This window comes from Pogonomyrmex barbatus, unplaced genomic scaffold, assembly GCF_055798465.1.
Source record: "Pogonomyrmex barbatus isolate J1 unplaced genomic scaffold, ASM5579846v1 scaffold3, whole genome shotgun sequence".
Classification (NCBI taxonomy): Eukaryota; Metazoa; Arthropoda; class Insecta; order Hymenoptera; family Formicidae; genus Pogonomyrmex; species Pogonomyrmex barbatus.
Genome location: NW_028297127.1, coordinates 95,885 through 114,472, shown reverse-complemented (window position 1 = coordinate 114,472; position 18,588 = coordinate 95,885). Strand labels below are relative to the sequence as shown.

Here is an 18,588-nt window from a genome sequence, read left to right as displayed (position 1 = left end):
TAACAATCACAAATTGTTTAAGTAGTGATAAAGATATTAAAAAATAAATGTTTCGTTTTTAAAACAACTACTAATAATTAATAAAGAAATAATGAATATTATTTAACATCTTCGACGATCGTACTTCATATATGTATATTATTGAATTTCAGCTTAAAATATTTAATATCAAATACACGTATCGAGAAAGTATATTAATTTACATATTTTATTATATTTTTCATAATACAAATTCTTAATACAAATCTAATACAAATCTTAAATGAATATCTTAAATGAATAATTAATTCATATATAGTAAATATCTTTCTTTTTATAAAATAAATATCTTAATGGTTAAATTAATAAGAAGGCACGATAACAATATTATATTGTTATCAATATTAATTGATAACAATAGTTTACAAAAAATATTTTTTTTAATTATTTTGAACCAGGCAAGGTATTTCTCATAGATTTTTGAATGCTGAAAACGATATCAAGGCAATTTGCAAGGCAATTGCAAGACAATTTTCAAAAATAAGATATCGGAATGAAAAAATGCCTTTTATAGCGAATGAATAATATATTCATAACATCTGATCAAAATTTCTAGATAACGTTAACTTTTTTTATAAAAATATTTAAAATCTCAAATATCGCCATTTTTTACACATTAACTTTCAATTGAAAAACTTATGTGCTAGTGAAATTTAACATTCATTATAACATGTTGATTTTCAGCATTTTTTTCAGCAAATCTATAAAAAACGTCTGATTTAAAATAATTTTTGGTTGTAAATTAATAATTTGCGGCGTTATTAAAAACAAAAAGAATTAGTATCTATCTGAAAGTTTATTTTCGATAATCAGAAAATACTAACATAAATTTGAAAAGCAATATTTATGTAAAATTTTAATGAAATATTACATTAGATTGTTCATATGAGTGATTGAACTGAAAGAATGATGTTCCAACAAGGAATACAAATGCATGATGATTGAATATTCATTTAAATAATATTATAAAAGTAAATAAACATAAAAGGAATTTTCAATAGATTTTTAAAAATATTAAGATTATAGTTTTCTCTTGATAATCTTGTAGAAATAATTTAGCAAAAGGTAATTTATGACAGAAGATTTATTATTTTTGAAGATAAGTTTGAGACAATAAAATCATAATAATTGTAATTTTACTCTTTGATATAGAAATTTTTTTATGAGATAAATTTTTTGTATGGAAATTTCTCTACAAAATATATATTTTTTTTTATAGAAATTAGAACTAACGAGTGTGTAAATTTGTATATTAGAAATAACGAGTGTGTAAATTTGGCGATGCTTTTTACTTTTTAAAAAATTATGTTAATTATTAATTAAGCAAAATTGTATGATATTTAAATCAGATTTTATTATTTTAAATTTCATCAACTTTTTTCATTTTCTTTACAAAAAATGAAACAAAGGAGGAATATTAATAGGCAAATTATAATTCTTGATATTATCATAATATATCGATATATATATATATATATATATATATATTGATTGTTATTATGAAAAATTGTTTAATGGCTTTCTCCTTTTTTGCCGGATACTCTCTTAAACTCTCCCATATTGGTAGTTGAAATTGGTGAACCGATTACAACCAGATGATCGATTCTCGTTGTTTCCATGCCGTTTTGATTATCTATTACAAAGATTTGAAGATTCTGCACATTCTGAAACTTGACGTAACGCAATGGAATCGGATTTCCTTGCTCGAGGTCTTTGGCTGATAACCTGCATCAAAATTACATTAATTTTTTATCTCGTTTAAAAAAAAGAAAGAGAAATTCTGTTTTAATATTAAAAGCGATAATAAAAATATATTAAAATTTTAAAGATATAAATCAATAATTAAAATATTAATTAAAAGTATTGAAGATTTGGTAAAAAATTGGTCAAAAATGTTTATGGATATTTATTTATTAAAATATATATTTAATGATACATATACATTTAGTATGTGCATTGGCTTTTATTGACATTATTAATTAAAAACAAAATATTAATTATTAGAAATCCATCTTAATTGACATTTGAGCATGAAAAAAGTATTGCAAAAATATTTTAAATTGGTTAAATTGCGATTAAAAAATATTTAATTGTTTTCGAAAGGTTTTCAAAGATATTCTATTTTTATTCTTCCTTTTTATAAGATATATATCTATTTTTGAAAGAGAGAGAGAGAGAGAGAAGGGGAGGGGAGAAAAGAGAGAAAATGAAGGAAAAAAGAAGGAATAAAAGATGAAGAAATATCTTGCAGATGCATTATTAAAGACTTACGTTAAATTTTGAATACTCATATTGGAATTCGCCATCTCAAAATCAATCGTTCTGGGCTGATTGATAAATAATTTAATATTTTTCGGCCCATTTTCCGTGGGTGCCCTGATTTTGAGCGAATGAACTTTAACAGGCTGCGAGAATGCAATGGACATTATCAGCTGCTCATCTTCATCACTCTGAAGATATCCATTATCAGAGTTCAAACATTGAGAGAAAGTGTGATAGTCCGACTCGTTTAAGCACTCACACTGCTGCTTCATTATAAAAGTAGACAAGTCAATCTAAAAAAAAAAAAGAAAAAAAAAGAAAAAAAAAGTAAAAAGACAATTCTTCAATTAATTAATATTAACAAAATAGATGAAGCAAATATTAAATAAAAATGGAATATAATAAAATTAATATTTTGAAAATAACAAAATTTAATGTTAGTCCAAAGTCGCGATACTAAGTGCATAAAAATTATTTCTACATGCGCGTGCGCGTGTGACTTCCCTCATACATGCACATGTCCCTCCCCTTCCTCCCTCCCTCCCTCTCTCCCACGCACATACGCACGCACACCACACACATTCATTTTCACGCACTTATAAGAGAAGTATCGCAAGTCTCCGAGACCGATGGAATTTTTCTGAAATATATCGTTAAGTGTTATTACTAAAATAGTAAGAGACACACTGTACATAATGTATTAGTACTATATCAAAATGACACCAAATATAAAATTAGTGCAAGTCTATCAAATTCGCTATTAATTATTTAAAATATAAAAATAAAATTAAGTGTCAAAAATTAATAATTGATGAGATAATCGATGATATATTTTAGTATATTTTGAAAAGGCTTATAGTCATTTTGCGATTTTTGCAATAATTAAAAAGTTATTAATTTATACAGATCCGCGAATGAGGAAGTATTTGCAAAGAAATAGCTCAGCGCTACATAACGTTTACGGTTGTTAGCATGCGGCAAGATGTTGAATGTGATTTACAAATGACAGAATATTTGTTTATAGTGTACGCCTCCAACATATTGCTGTGCACTTTGTTAGTAACCATGAGCGTGCATATCGTTGGGCTGTCCTCTTATACAAAATGGATATAAGAGTTTTTTTCATTCGAACCCACTTTACTACGAGGGATGATACGGTTATTATCGGATACTCTGTATATGCATTATAAATGAATGCTCCATCATTTGTAAATCACATCATCTTTAAACACCTTGCCGCGTGCGTACATTTGTAAATGCGAACGCGTTCATTCAACGATTCTTATTAATTGATAACTCTTTACTAATTGTGAAATTTGTAAAATAAAATTTGTAAAATTTGTAAGAGGATAAGTTTTAATCCTATACTTATTAATTAATCTACAATATATATTTTAGTGTATATTCTCTAAAAGTTCGGAAACACTAAAATATCTCGAAAACAATCAACTGTAGCAAAAAATATGTAAGAAACAAAATGTGTAGTGCTAAAGAAACCTATTTATTGGTGATAAAAATTTGCCTTTGCGATCAAGTCCGCAAGATCATGTGAAAAGCAAATTGATTTTTTAACTGGAATCCTCATTTTTATTATATTATATTCTTGTAGCTTATCTCAAGATTATTTCTTATTTAAAATATTATAATAGGGGGGAGAGGAGGTATTTAAAAAATTCAACTTTATATGACTTTGTGAACTCCATTCAAAATCAACCTCTTATTATCATTAAGCACATTACTTTTAGTCCTTTGTATCTTATATATTTTCCACTATAGTTAATCATTTTCGACATATTTTAATGTTTCCGGACTTTTATAAGACCCTGTAAGACGTTCATTAAACTAGTTATAGTAAATAGATTAAAATAGATTAAATTAGATTAGAAATCTTTCTTGTGTAATACAATTTCAGTATATTCTCATTTTAATATAATATAAATTTTTTAGTAAAAAACATGAATTTAAACAAATTAATTATCCGTGTTGCATAATTACGACATTTTTAATATTGCTAATAAAATTATCATTGAATGATATAACAGCACATCATCGACTTTTCATTATTTGTTGTATTACACCAATAAATTATTTGTTTTATTTATTATGCTGATGGGATTATTCAGATAAAGGTTATTAAATCATTAACAAGTATGCAAGTATCAAAGTTATATTATTTTCTAATACAATATTCTTTAGATGTACATTTTTTGATATTTTGTATGTTATAATTAAATTGAGAAAAAAAAAGGTTAGGATTATCAACTAGGAACAAATCAAAATCTTTAAGTTACATAAAAAATGCAAAATTTTCAAAGATGTGTTAAAAATAATTGAAATTTAAACTTAATTCTATTAAATTTCATTTCTGTTAATTTCATTTCTGTTAAATTTATATTTTTTTTTTTCTAGATTAATAAGTCGTAATTATTTATAGATATATTTCGAAAATATCTGTAATATTAGATCGAAATATCTACAAATATATTAATCTAGATAATATTATCGAAAATATTCTTTTTAAAATTGTATTTTTATTCAAGCATAAAAATGACATTATAATTTTTGTATACAGGATGTTTAGTTTTATCTCCAATAATATTACATAAAATGTCATTAAACGAAGAAATAAAAATAACAAAATTAATAAAATAGCTCGTGAATAATTTCTAGTTTATGCCAAATTTAATAAAAGTTGTCTTAGAGGATGAGAGGACGGCGATAAATTTTTCAAACGGAAACAGAAGTAACATCATTTAGACTTCGAATAATCGAATCCAATATATTTCATAATATTAATCTTGGTTTATCTTTAATATTACAACGTAACGACCTTTCGAGTGTCTCTCACATTTTGTTTCTTTTTCGCTTAAGGCAGTCGTTCACGTATTGTTATGATCTCACAGACAGGATTAAATATTCTGTATAAAAATAAAAATAAAAAAAAAAAAAAAAAAACCATGGGTGTGAACTTTTAGGAACTATTAATGAAATTGTTAGAATAGATCAAGACTTATTGATTATCACCAGCACATTTAAGACAATTTTAATATTAATTTTTCATTTAATATATTATATAAACATAGTACTTTGATATTTGCATATAAAAAGTTTGGCGCGCACTTAATGATTTTACTTTCTTAACTATAATTAAATTAAATTTTCTGTAAATTACACAATTTATCACCCAATTATAAAAATAATTTTGATTATTATTGTACAAATTATTATTGTACATTATTCAATTTTATTAAAACATTTTTTCTTTTTAGTAAAATAAAAAGTTATAAGATGTATATTTTGCTATAAAAAATAAGTCTGAAGTTTTTTCATAAAAAAAGTATTTTAAACAAATTAAGAATTATCCATTTATATGCTATCCAGACTATTTAATGTAATTGAATATCTCTATCATAAAATCCCATATTGTGGTCTTTTCCATTTTGTGAATTGAATGCTTTATAATGCGATATTTTTCCGTTATAATATTTTTCCATTTATTCTGTGTTACCACATTAAAATAAAAAAAACTTATGGAAGACAAAAAACGTACGAAACATTTTCATATTTTGTGAACGTACCACTAAATTGAAAATGTGGTTAAGAAAAGATATGATAAATTAAGAAAAGATATGATAAAAAATGAAAATTCAAACAAAGACATGTTTGTTTCTCCACAATAATAAATATTCAACTACGATGACATATTTGACTACGATATATAACATAGATACGTGAAATAATTAGCGCAATAACAAAATCAAAAATATATTGCTAAATATAAAAATTACTTGATAAAAATTATAAAGAATTAGATTATTTGATAAAAAATTATTAAGAATTTCCAACGCGCAAAGTTTTTAAAGTATAAATAAACATTAAAATTTTATGTGTTTACGTATGATTTATTAAAAAATATATATGTAACTGAACTACACAAATAATGCCAGATTTAAGCTAGAGCAATCAAATTAATTATTTTAATAGAAAATTTCATTCATTTCCGTCTACGATCGATTAACGTTAAAATAATGCCATCAGTAACATAGTAGAAAAGTTTTCATTGATACTTATTCCAATAATACAGAACCATGGCGAGAAAAATCATTCCAAAGATATGATAATAAGCATTATCAATATTTCGTACATGGCCAGGCAGGGAATCCGCGGTCGAGTCATCCACGTCATCGGTATCCCCGCTGCCATAGAACTGCTGGATCTTAGATTCCAATCCCACTGGATCTGCACCTTGGCAATGGCCGAGCCTCGTACATCTACGGTAGAAGATGAAGGTTGGCATTGCGCTAACCTCTTGCATCGAAGCAGTGTCTGCACATTTGTCCACGTCTACTTTCAGGAATATCGCCTTAGAATATTTGAGCGACAATTGTTCGAATATTGGAGCAATTCTCTGACATGGTCCGCACCTGCACAATCAAATCAGACAAGATCGATTATTATAACTTGTCATTCAGGACTTTGGCATGTGACATTTCTCAGCTCGTTACTGAAACAATACATCCATTGCAAAATTAAGATGTATATACAAGTAACAATTATAATCAATAACGTATCAATAACGTACTTTTAGAATATAAAAAATATTTCATTATATCATGTTCAAATCATGTTCAAACTACTCACAAACTATCGATACGACATTTAAATAAAAAGCATCCTTAATAGTTGCTTATCTACTTCTACAGTGTCGAACAAGAAAAAGTTTGTATTTTTTTTTCTTTTTTTTATAAAAAGAAAAAAAAGTAAATATGTTTTCGTCTAAATCATAAAATAAAAATCTGAATTGAATCAAGCATTTAACATTCGCTCTCTTTTTCTTTAACAAAGATGTAAATATACATTTCAAGAAAAATATAGTTAAAAATATTAACTTTTGAAAATATCAACTTTTTAGACTAATCGCAAAGAATAGATCTTTTTGTCCGCACCTTTTGAATGTTCCAATATTGACAAAGATATTAAATTAGTTTTTGCATGGTTTAAATGATAAAAGCGATTGAGAAATAATTTAAATTTGTTTTATTTGTCTTTGAAGCTACGATCGGGGAATTATGCTAAGAACAAATTCGGATAAGTAGCTACATGGCAGGGTATGTACATTATAAGTAATCAAAATAATTTCCGAATGACAAATAAATAAGCAATCCTGGACAAATATTGATCTAATTTACAGACTTATATTTAATATACATATTTAAAATACATAGTATATTTGTATTATATTAATTTAATTTGATGGTCTAAGTGTAAATAATGGCTAACTGATATGAAAAAAAAAATATATTGAATATATAATGATGTTTACATCATCATTTATTACTCTCTCGAGTATCATCTCTCTATCATCTCTCGAGTTAAAAGATTTAGAACTGAATATACTATTTAATATGAATATTAAATTACCTATATAAATAATTATAGCCTACACTTTGATTGCTAAAATGAATTGATAAAGTCAACTTTAGTTTAGAAAGCAATGTTGACAAGACAGAATCTTTTGTTTAATAAATCACAAATTTATCTTTTATCTATCATGATAAATATCATTAAAAATCTCTAGATGTCATACAGTATTCTTTACATCAATAAACAATTTGTTTTTCTTTTAATAAATAAATAAATAAATAAATAAATATATATATATATATATTAATTTGGGATACGTATTCCAATATTCACTGTCAATACTGAAAATATGTATAGTTCGTGTTACATATATTATACACTTTTAATACTTACAATAAATATCAGAACACAAGCTTAATGATAAAAAAACAACATAAAAATAGGTTATTATTTTAATTTAACTTTTGCGATGTTTAAATGCAGAATAAGAGAATGCAAAATGACTCCTATTAACTTAGAAAGACTTATTAACTTAGATAGAACTTATCATAATTGAAAGTAAAATTCTTATTTCAATTTATATTTTGATTCTGATAGCTAATTTTTGTCATTCTAGATTGAAAAAAATATTGCTTCTTTATATCAGAAAAAATATATAGATCGATACGATTATGTTAAAAATTATCGAAACATATTGATGAGATACAATTTACAGGCTGAGTTCCATAAGAGTTATATAGCATATGCAGTAAAAGATATAGTACAGTAAGCTAATTAATTAATTGGATTTTTATAATGCTAGAATAATTGGCATAGTTAATCAATTGGTTTACTGTTTATCGCATATACTTTTCGCTATTGTAAAGTGGTCTTGAGACGCATTTTTTACACAGATATATAGTACTGGCTACATCTTTTCCTTTAGAATGGAAAGAGATAGTAGATGTATCGTATGTCCTATTCTTTAATTTCCGAAATTATACGATAAAGAATATAAGATATTACTCTCTCGCTCTATCAACTCGAACCTCAATTTCAAGTCAGAGGGCATATCCAGTACTACAAGATCTTTTTACAGTATACGTTATAATACGTATACGTTATAAATAAATGTTTATATGCATTTTATGGAACCCAACTACAATCGAATTAATGATAAATATAGATACTTTTGCATATAACAAATTTTTAATCTTAATTATAAATTAATTCCATGAGAAACTAAATCTATTTACAATTGATATTCTCCTATTTCGAAGAATTAATTGCGATTCATTTTCTCATAATTATAATTTAAAATTTATTACGTACGAAGGCTTTAATATGAATATAACCTAAAAGATGCTCACCAACTCGCTGTGAAGTCTACAACGACGAGTTTTTGACCGGCGTTTGCTAATTCGCCATTGAAATGGCGATCGTCATTAATTACACGTACCGCTCCCATTATTTTTATTAATTATTTGATTACATTAAATGTTTACTAGATCAACCGTTCTACCTCTTGCACGGGATTGACACTCGTCAGTTCAAGAATGACTGGCAGTTAATAAGGAGCCAGTGTGGCCGATACGTTGATAAAATAAATCTTTAAATCAAAATTGAAAAAATCTCTAGAAATTTCCAGTTATTCACCAGAAATCTCAAAAATCTACAGTTTTTTATCAGAAAATTAAGAAATTGCCTATATAGTAATTAAACTGGCGAAAAATTTAATGGCTTTTGAATTAAAAACTGCGTTCCGATATTCACTGTCAATACCAAGAATCTAACTTATATCACGTATGTACAATGATGGATAGAATAGCTGTAAAATTTTAACTTGTAATGAGTTTCAGAATAATTAAATATCCCATAAGAGAATTGATTTTATGGAGATAACTAGGAGATAACTAGGAGAAATTCTTTAATTAAATATTTGTTGTACTCCAAAACTCATAAAAAAATAAAAATGTTGCGACTATTTCGTCCATAATTGTATGTACGGGAGCGTCCCGTTTTGACCACGCTGAAGATTTTCCATTGGATCAACGAATGAAAAAAAACTTTATTTTAAATTGTTCGCAATGGTAGTGTCCGATTGCCCACGTTGTCGATTGGCCAATTTAAAATAAAATTATTTAATTGGTTGATCCAATGGAAAATCTTTAAGCATCGATCGCTGTAAGTGGCTGTCCAATTGCAACTGGTCAAACGGGACGCTCTCTTCGCACATCATCGAAAGAGTTATAGTGCTTTTTGCATTGATAATGTTTGATTGGTTAAACGAATTGACTACTGCGCCTCCTTGAATTTAGTTCATTTGATCTTCTTAGATCATGATTATGTCTATGCGATTTGTTCTTTGCGTGTGAATAATTTCGTCGTCGATTTGTACCTCGTGTCAACTAATTTTATAGATTTTTCAAAATGGCGCAAAATAAATTTAGCGAAATGGCCTCGCGTTTTGGAAAGGGCACGAATGGTATACCAGTAGGGTTGAAAATTCTTGCTGCCACAGGTGTTGCGGCATACAGCATTTCTAAGTCCATGTATACAGGTTAACTTTAATTCACGCTTATATTTTTCCTGAACGTTGTGATCATTGTTCTCTCTCTAGACGTTATCTCCTTTGAATAACTAATGTTAAATAAATTAGCAGATGATGTTTTTAAATAAATTAGAGTTTACTAAATGGCTCATATTATCTTCACAATAGCTTCAGGCATGCCTCTTCATTGTTATTACAATATTTTTGACTATGTAATTTACCATGTATTTCTCTAAAGGTTACAGCACATAGAAAAACGTAAGTAATAAGATTTAAGAAAATTGATCAATTATATTCTTACAATCAAGGAATAATCATCATTTTTTTTACTTTTTATGTCAAGTTTTTTTGTGTAATGACTCTAAGGTATCTTCTATAGAGAAGTAAGTTTTATGCCATAAGAAATTGACCAATCGATTGACTGACCGATTGATTTATAGGAGAATAATTGTAATAATTGTATTTAATTAATTTTTTATGCCTTCTCTATTCTAGAAGAGATCTGTACTTTAAACATATATGTATATGTATATGTATAATGTATAATATATAGTTGCATAATTTTTTTATGTAATAGATTTTTAACTTATATTTTAATATATCTACATAGCTATTTTTTATATATGTAATTATTTTTTCTTTATAATGTTGATATCTTTAAATTTTCTTTTAATAAAAAAAAAATAACATCTGCTCTTTTATATATGGATTTTAAAACAACGAAGAATAATTTACTTAGATTAAAGAAGATTAAATTTATAAATTTCAGTGGAGGCTGGTCATAGAGCAATCATATTCTCTCGTCTAGGAGGTATTCAGAGGGATATCATGACTGAAGGTTTACATTTTCGCATTCCATGGTTTCAGTATCCAATAATTTATGATATTAGAAGCAGACCTAGGAAAATATCTTCACCCACTGGATCTAAAGACTTGCAAATGGTCAATATCTCACTACGTGTTCTCTCACGCCCTGATGCTAGCACACTACCTGCTATGTATCGACAACTTGGCCTTGATTATGATGAAAAGGTTTATAGAACAATTATAAATAAGAATTTTGATATCTTTAAAATGAAATATTTCAGAATATTAATATTTAGATTTTAGATAATTTTACAAATTTTTCTATGCTATTTAATTTTGTATATTTTTATCTTCAAACTTTCTAATATATAATAAAAGCTTATTAAAATTGTACACAGATACAATTGTATACAGATAAATTAGAATTGAGTGTCGAAGAATAAAATTTTGATAAGTTTCAATTTGTGGAAAGTTTTATATACAATTTTAAACTTAAAACTATATTAAAATCAATAAACAAAAATTAATAATTTAGGTACTCCCGAGTATTTGCAATGAAGTTTTGAAATCTGTTGTTGCTAAATTCAATGCCTCGCAGTTAATCACACAAAGACAACAAGTATCTAATATGGTACGTAAGGAATTGACAGAACGTGCTCGAGACTTCAATATCGTTCTAGATGATGTATCGATAACAGAACTTAGTTTTGGTAAAGAATATACTGCTGCAGTCGAGGCTAAACAGGTAGCTCAGCAAGAAACGCAACGAGCTGCATTTGTTGTGGAAAGAGCTAAGCAGGAACGACAACAAAAAATTGTACAAGCTGAAGGAGAGGCAGAAGCAGCCAAAATGATATCCTTTAAAGGAACAATTTTTCTTAATGTATAATGTAGCAGTTATATCTCTTATGATAAAAACAGATGAAATAATTACCATCATGAAAATATTGAAAGATATAACTAAAGTTGAATAAATTTTAATTGTAACAAATTTTTTTAATTATCACAATTAATTGTTGAATAGTTAAAATTAATAATTAAATTATTGATTTGAATATACAATTATTTGTAGAATATATACAATGATACAATAATTTGCAAATAATTTAATTGACATAATATTAAATTTATATTATTAAATATAATATTGATAATATGTAATGATAATAATTCTTTATGAAATATGATTACCTTAACTGCAGTGTACCTTGGTTTAGCTGTGAGCCAGAATCCTGGATATTTGAAGTTGCGTAAAATACGAGCTGCACAAAATATTTCACGTACGGTAAGCATTTTTATACGTGTATATATGTATGGTGTGTGTGTATATATACACACACACACACACATTATATATAAAATACATGTACGTACGCATGTATATGTGTGTATATATAAAATGTATATAAAATTGTTTTTTAATTTATTCCAGATTGCTAACTCCCAAAACAGAGTATTTCTCAGTGGCAATAGTTTGATGTTAAATATTCAAGATCCTACCTTTGATGAGGGTTCGGATAAGCTGAAAAGTAAGAAGTAAAAGTCGTCAAAGTGTTGCGTCATTTTTTTTTATCTTTATCTTGAATTGAGTTTATATTAAGCTTAAAGATTAATCGGCTCGATGTATAATTATGTTAAAGTATTCTGAATAAGATGCATCATGTATTTTGAACGAACGTATATACTTCCTCATATTACATCGTCCTTACTGACCTCATTTTTGCAAATATCTTTGTTTTACATAATATACACGCGCACATACATCATACATACATTAGTTCTAATACAATATCTCTCTATGAAACAAAATGAATTATATTTTGGTCAAAAAGGTAATGAATGGTTTTTTTTTTATTGATACAAGCTTAATAATTATATGAAATATTAAATTATTAAAAATATTACGTTAAATAAAAAATAGTAATTACTAATTTTCGATTATTAAGCTAATTTGTTGGACAGAACAAGACATTGTACAAAGAATGTATTTTTTACATCTTTTTTGTATAAAAATTTTCAAAATTTTCCTATAGACATAAGAAAGATTTTTAAATGAAATGAAATAGTAAGTATGTATGAAATGTAGTTTAAGTGCACAAGAAATGATTAAAATATAGAAAATATATAGGTTCAATTTTCTACAAACTCATAATATTCCTAGAAAATTATTTAATTCGTAACTCGTAAATTTTGAGTTTATTGGGTATAGGTTACACATAGACGTCCAATACTGGCTTTTTCAGATCACTTGGGTGTGAACTGGAAGAGCTGGGATGAGGCAGCTGATTGCGCTGTCCAGAACCTGAATGTTAATTTCTATCGAGCATTACCAAATGCCGAGAGATCTGGCTTGAAGACATCAATACTTTCTATCATCCCATCCCTCCTGGAAACGGTTAATGATACTGTTAAATTAATAATACCGTTACGATAAGAGAAATCTTGCAATGCAAGCTTAATCTTAGGTGTTTGTTTTTATGCAATATAATTCTAATTATTCTGAATAAAAAAATATTCGGGTACAAAAATCATTAGTTTGTAGGACATTTTAGATTTTATTTTTGCATATTTCGATATAAAATATGAAAAATATTTCAGAAATTATTCATTTTTTGATAATCGTACTTTAATACTTTTATGCATAAAATAATAAGACAAATCAATTAATGTAAAGAAAATACATAATTGTAAAAAAAACAATGTGCAAATACATTTTTTCTTGATACAACTATATACTTTCTTTATATTAATAGATATTTGTCTCACTATTCTATAAAAGTATTAAAACAGGGGTATAAGGTTTGATTAAAGAAATTAATAATTTATTAGATATGTTACATGTTGAAATATACACGAATAAAACATAAGATAACTCTAAAATTAATTATTAACTTTTTGACTGTATTTTGTACTTCTTTATCTAGAATAATTAGAAAAATCGCGTAACAAAATAGCATAACTAGAAAAATAGCGTAACAAAATATATAATTCCATATAAAAAAATGACAATTATAAAAAATTTTGACAGTGGTGCCATCTCAGACTAAACCAATATAGTAATCATATGATTCTTACGAAACTATTTCTTTAAAAATGCATTGTTTAAGAGATATGTAAGGCCATTTAAAATAGGATACCGCGCGCATGCGTGCGTGCATACGGATGTATGCGCACGCACATATTTGTATATTGTATATTTAATATAATTATTAAATATAAAAAAATGTATATTTACGATATGTGTGTATATTTTATTAAAAAATTGTGTGTGTGTGTGTGTGTGTGTGTGTGTGTGTGTGGTGTGTGTGTGTGTGTGTGTCTAATCTGTAATCAGTAATTCAAATGGATTACAGATAGAAAATAGATTCAAAAACTTCATTCGACATCACTTCAATGAATAATTTTCAATATTTTCCAATTATTTCTCGTTTGCTGGGGGGCGAATTCTAACGAGACATTCACACATATGCATATTTAAATATACATAATTACATTTATGTATACATACATACGCTCATACATATATTTCTGCACACATATGAACCTCTAACCTTTTAAAGTTTATATAAATGATAGTATACCAGCACTTAGTTAGTACTTTTCAATTCATTTCTCCTATAAGCTTCCAAATCATGTTTTGGAGGTCTTAAAATATTCTTATATATTAAATAAATATGGGTGAATAATTTCTACTTGAATATTTACTTATGCCGGTATTCATAGTCATTTCTTATATTTCGTCTTATAAGATCGTCTTAAGATAACATTTCAACCAATAGGATAGCTGTATGAGTTTATTTAAGACGATCTTATAAAAACTGATTATGAATACTGGCCTTATTATTTATATCAAGGCTGTGTTCCCTTTTTACTGACAGTACTGGCAGTATTGAAAAATTGTTCTGTTATTAGCATACAGTATGTTGCGCCAGCATCTAGTTCCATCAATGACATCATAAATGGCAGCCATATTGCCACTGCGACTATTGCAGCTTTCGAAGTGAGGCAGTTACAGTGCAATATGGCGTTGAACGCGCGAAAAGTAGATTTGTTAGATGCTGAAACAAATAAAATATTTATTTTATATTTAAAACAATTACAAATAATAAATGTTTACTTTCTAAGCATTTTACACATAAAACTACTCAACTATTTATATTTATCTTACCGAAAATGGCTCTTAAACTCCACATCTGAATATTTAGTTATCACGTCCATATAATTTTTTATACGCGGACTAGAACTAGAAATGGTGTTCGTGTTATTTTTATTTGTTCTTCTTCTTCGGAATCGCTCTCGTTACTATTTTCATTTAAACTTTCTAATGCTATTAAGTATATTGAAAGTTTCAAGTGTTTGTCCATCTTGTTTATAACATACTACTGTTACAGTTCACTGCAGTGCTGTTCCGAAATATGACGTCATAATGCTATTGGCAGTACTACAGTAATTTCGGAACGAAATTGCGGTAGTGAACTGTCGTGACGTATCATTGTGATTGCACTGCCAGTAAAAAGGGAACACAGCCCAAGTAAATAAGTGCTTAGATAACAGCAAACTGTAATATAGAAATTTTTTTGTGTTTTTAATATCCTTCTATAGTTATCCATATTTATTTTGATATTTTCTCTTATTCTGGAAAAGAATTTTTTCAAATAAAGAAAAGCGAAGAAAATAGGAAAATACAAACATATATTCAGTCGGTAAAATAGATGAGTTCAGCATCCTTTTAACGATGTTGCATTGTTTAATGATGAAAGTCACTGCGCATGCTCATGAAATTTCAACGATCGGCATTTGATGCTCTCATGTAAAGACACCTTACACATAACCTGCGAATGCATCTCTAAAATCTACGCTCCATTAGTATGAATATGCCCATGCTGTTGATCTATGTCTACTATGGTCCATTTATACCAAGATATCTAATATTTCTACGGTCAAATATAACCAAATAGTTCGTTGTGTATTCTGTTATGTTTGTAGACTTTAATCCGATTTATCAATTTATTATAATAATATAAAATAATAAATATAGTTTAATGTTGATGTTATCAAAAATGAATTTATTGAGGATGTGCTTTATGAGTTTTATTATATTTCTTCTAATCTTAGGTAAAAACTAATTTTTTCTTTATGCGTACATGAAAACAAAAAGTGAAATTTAATTGATAACAAGCTATTGATACAATTGATTTTAACAAATATTTAAATATATTAATTTCTAAATAATAGAATTTGGATATTAATTGTTATTTAAAACTCAGTTATTTCAAATTATAATCCATCATTTTCTGAAAGTTTTGAGAAAATCACAATGTATTAATTTTATATTAATTTTATTTTATATATGTAAATATGTCAAATAATATGATTATCATTTTGTTGAAAAGATTAGGAGTTTTTTATTCAATTTTTTGAAATCAATATAAAATTTAATTATAATTTTTTTTGTTAAAATTATAGTTAATATTATCAACAGTGAAAAAATTATAAAAAAGCTTACAATGCCTGCAATATCTAAGGATATTTTCAATGAAGAAGAAAGTAAGGTTCTTATAGATGAAAAGGATGGCTCTGTGGAAGTAAATGCTGATGTTACAGTAAATATTACTGAAACACACATTACTGTCTCAAATAATACTATTAAAGTTAATTGCTCATCGGAAAAAATTTATGGTCCTGTTGAGGTATTACAAGTTTATAAAAAACTATATAATAAATGAATCAAATGATAATTTTTTTTTCTTATATATTTATCAATATTATAGATTGTTAATGCAACAAGACTCATGGAATTATTAATTCTGGATCCTGGACCATCAAATCGCTCCAGAAATGATAAAGATGGTAAACAGTTACCAGGAACATGTGTTTTAGTGTTATTTTATGCCAGATGGTGCATATTCAGTAGTCAAGCTGCACCACATTTTAATGCTATACCTCGTTCATTTCCTTATATTAAAACTGTAGCTATTGATGCTATAAAACATCAAAGGTAAGTAAAATTAGGATGAAAATATTCATAAATTTTTCTTTTTCTTAATATTTAAATTTATATGTATAATTTTAAGAAAATATATTGCTTTTAGCTTTAATGCTCAATATGGGATTGTTGGAGTTCCAACATTGATGTTGGTTCACAATGGAAAACCTGTCGCCAAATTTAATGATACAATTTATACTCTGGAATCATTTGCCAAGTTTGTATCTCACTTGACAAATCTGCAGCCAAATGGCTCGTTATATGTTACTTCAGCAGACTTTACAGGACCAGTTTCGAGCACACCTTCCAATGAAATGGATTATTGTTTAGTATTATCATGGATTTTTATAGTCGCTTGTGTGCTGTATTTCACATCACGCAGCAGATGGTGGCAACAATTTGTTGAACTTATTCAAAATACTTGGCTCGAAAGTAATGCGGAACATGAACATGTTGATTAAACAGATTTTAATCAGATCATTAATTATTCAATTATTTATTTATCAAAATTTTGTAAACATGTAAATAAAATAAGAAAAATAAATATATAAATATTAAGAAATTTAAAATAATTTAAATTACAATTATTTTATTTATGTTGTTGTTATTTATGTTATCTTAAAACATTGTAAAATTACAATTATCATTCAAAATCAAAATTAAGAATAAAAAGAATTTGATTATATCACTTGATTATATAATTTTCATCATGATAAAACAGACATACTTTTTAATTAACAATTAATTTGGCATTGTCCTCTTGAGAGATTAAAGCGAATTTTCATTATTATATTTTAAGAATGAAAGAAGACAGTATTGTGTAAAAAAAAATTGTATAGAAAATATTAAAAAAATATCAAGATTACTGAATAATCTCAAATGACATCTTCATCAATTTCTGTTGCAAAGAGAGGATATCATTTGTATTATTATGTTATATTTGTATTATTAATATGCAGAAAGTCTGTTAAGAAGAGAGATACATTTATTTTCGTTAAATAAAAGATACAAACAAACGATGACAAAATTCAATTATTTCAAGATTTATAATTCATTATTTTTTAAAAACTTCGAGAATATTATAACGTGCCTTATTTTAACATATATGACTATTATTAAATAATATGAATGTTACTTTAAAGATTAGGAAATTTACTTTGTCTTCAACGGCTTAACTTATTGAAAAATTTTTGGATTTTTCATAGAAACCTGATAAGCATGAATAGAATAGAGCAATCTGCTATTAAGAACACATGTTTCCTGAATTTAAGCAATATTTTATATATATATATATATATATATATATATATATATATATATATTTTTTTTTTTCAAATATTAGCTACAATCTGTCTCAATAAGGACATTCAGTAATTGTTTTATCACATTTACTTGTAGTGCAGACATATCCAACTATTTATTTCCAATGAAATAATAAGTTTTACAGATTGTCCTGAGGTATCTTTCTTTTGAGTCTGCAAATTCTAGTTTTTCTTATTTATAAGATTACTAGCTAAAGCATTTAAATAAGTTGTTAATCTAAGCTTGTACGCTTTTGTGTACAAGTTTACAATTTCATTTCCAATATGTATACCGTTAA

General features: G+C 26.4%; 3 protein-coding genes and 1 long non-coding RNA gene across 5 annotated transcripts; 2 read left to right on the top strand and 2 right to left on the bottom strand.

The window, feature by feature from the left end:
• Positions 1-190: 190 nt before the first annotated feature.
• Positions 191-9,393, bottom strand: Txl (Thioredoxin-like). Its single transcript, XM_089080038.1, has 4 exons — positions 9,015-9,393; positions 6,446-6,725; positions 2,311-2,594; positions 191-1,764 (listed from the first exon to the last, which is right to left on the bottom strand). The coding sequence occupies exons 1-4, from the start codon at positions 9,110-9,112 to the stop codon at positions 1,551-1,553; spliced, it is 876 nt and encodes a 291-aa protein (XP_088936164.1). The 5' UTR covers positions 9,113-9,393; the 3' UTR covers positions 191-1,550.
• A 561-nt stretch (positions 9,394-9,954) lies between these two features.
• Phb2 (prohibitin 2) lies at positions 9,955-14,239 on the top strand. The gene is made up of 6 exons (XM_011642249.3): positions 9,955-10,204; positions 10,965-11,227; positions 11,538-11,855; positions 12,210-12,287; positions 12,435-12,531; positions 13,246-14,239. Exons 1-6 carry the CDS (start codon positions 10,075-10,077, stop codon positions 13,434-13,436), a joined length of 1,077 nt encoding a protein of 358 aa, XP_011640551.2. The 5' UTR covers positions 9,955-10,074; the 3' UTR covers positions 13,437-14,239.
• On the bottom strand, positions 13,157-15,529 carry LOC148935894 (uncharacterized). 2 transcript variants are annotated; one of them, XR_016139945.1, is made up of 3 exons: positions 15,171-15,529; positions 14,839-15,060; positions 13,157-13,388 (listed from the first exon to the last, which is right to left on the bottom strand). It is a non-coding gene; the product is annotated as an uncharacterized LOC148935894 (long non-coding RNA). The 2 variants fall into 2 exon arrangements; XR_016139946.1 differs by lacking the exons at positions 14,839-15,060; positions 15,171-15,529 and adding an exon at positions 14,554-14,832.
• Positions 15,530-15,713: 184 nt separating this feature from the next.
• bug (thioredoxin domain-containing protein bug) lies at positions 15,714-17,673 on the top strand. Its single transcript, XM_011642293.3, has 4 exons — positions 15,714-16,117; positions 16,469-16,692; positions 16,774-17,000; positions 17,095-17,673. Exons 1-4 carry the CDS (start codon positions 16,045-16,047, stop codon positions 17,447-17,449), a joined length of 879 nt encoding a protein of 292 aa, XP_011640595.2. The 5' UTR covers positions 15,714-16,044; the 3' UTR covers positions 17,450-17,673.
• The last annotated feature ends 915 nt before the right edge of the window (positions 17,674-18,588 follow it).

Coding starts and splice junctions, on each gene's coding strand:
- Txl (XM_089080038.1), bottom strand. CDS start 9,112: ATGGGAGCGGTACGTGTAATTAATGACGATCGCCATTTCAATGGCGAA. Junction 2,595..6,445: donor CGGATTCCCTGCCTGGCCAT/GTACGAAATATT, acceptor TTTTTTTTTTAG/ATTGACTTGTCTACTTTTAT. Junction 1,765..2,310: donor ATGAGTATTCAAAATTTAAC/GTAAGTCTTTAA, acceptor ATTTTGATGCAG/GTTATCAGCCAAAGACCTCG.
- Phb2 (XM_011642249.3), top strand. CDS start 10,075: ATGGCGCAAAATAAATTTAGCGAAATGGCCTCGCGTTTTGGAAAGGGC. Junction 10,205..10,964: donor TTCTAAGTCCATGTATACAG/GTTAACTTTAAT, acceptor TATAAATTTCAG/TGGAGGCTGGTCATAGAGCA. Junction 12,532..13,245: donor GGGTTCGGATAAGCTGAAAA/GTAAGAAGTAAA, acceptor TGGCTTTTTCAG/ATCACTTGGGTGTGAACTGG.
- bug (XM_011642293.3), top strand. CDS start 16,045: ATGTTGATGTTATCAAAAATGAATTTATTGAGGATGTGCTTTATGAGT. Junction 16,118..16,468: donor TATATTTCTTCTAATCTTAG/GTAAAAACTAAT, acceptor TTAAAATTATAG/TTAATATTATCAACAGTGAA. Junction 16,693..16,773: donor AAATTTATGGTCCTGTTGAG/GTATTACAAGTT, acceptor TCAATATTATAG/ATTGTTAATGCAACAAGACT.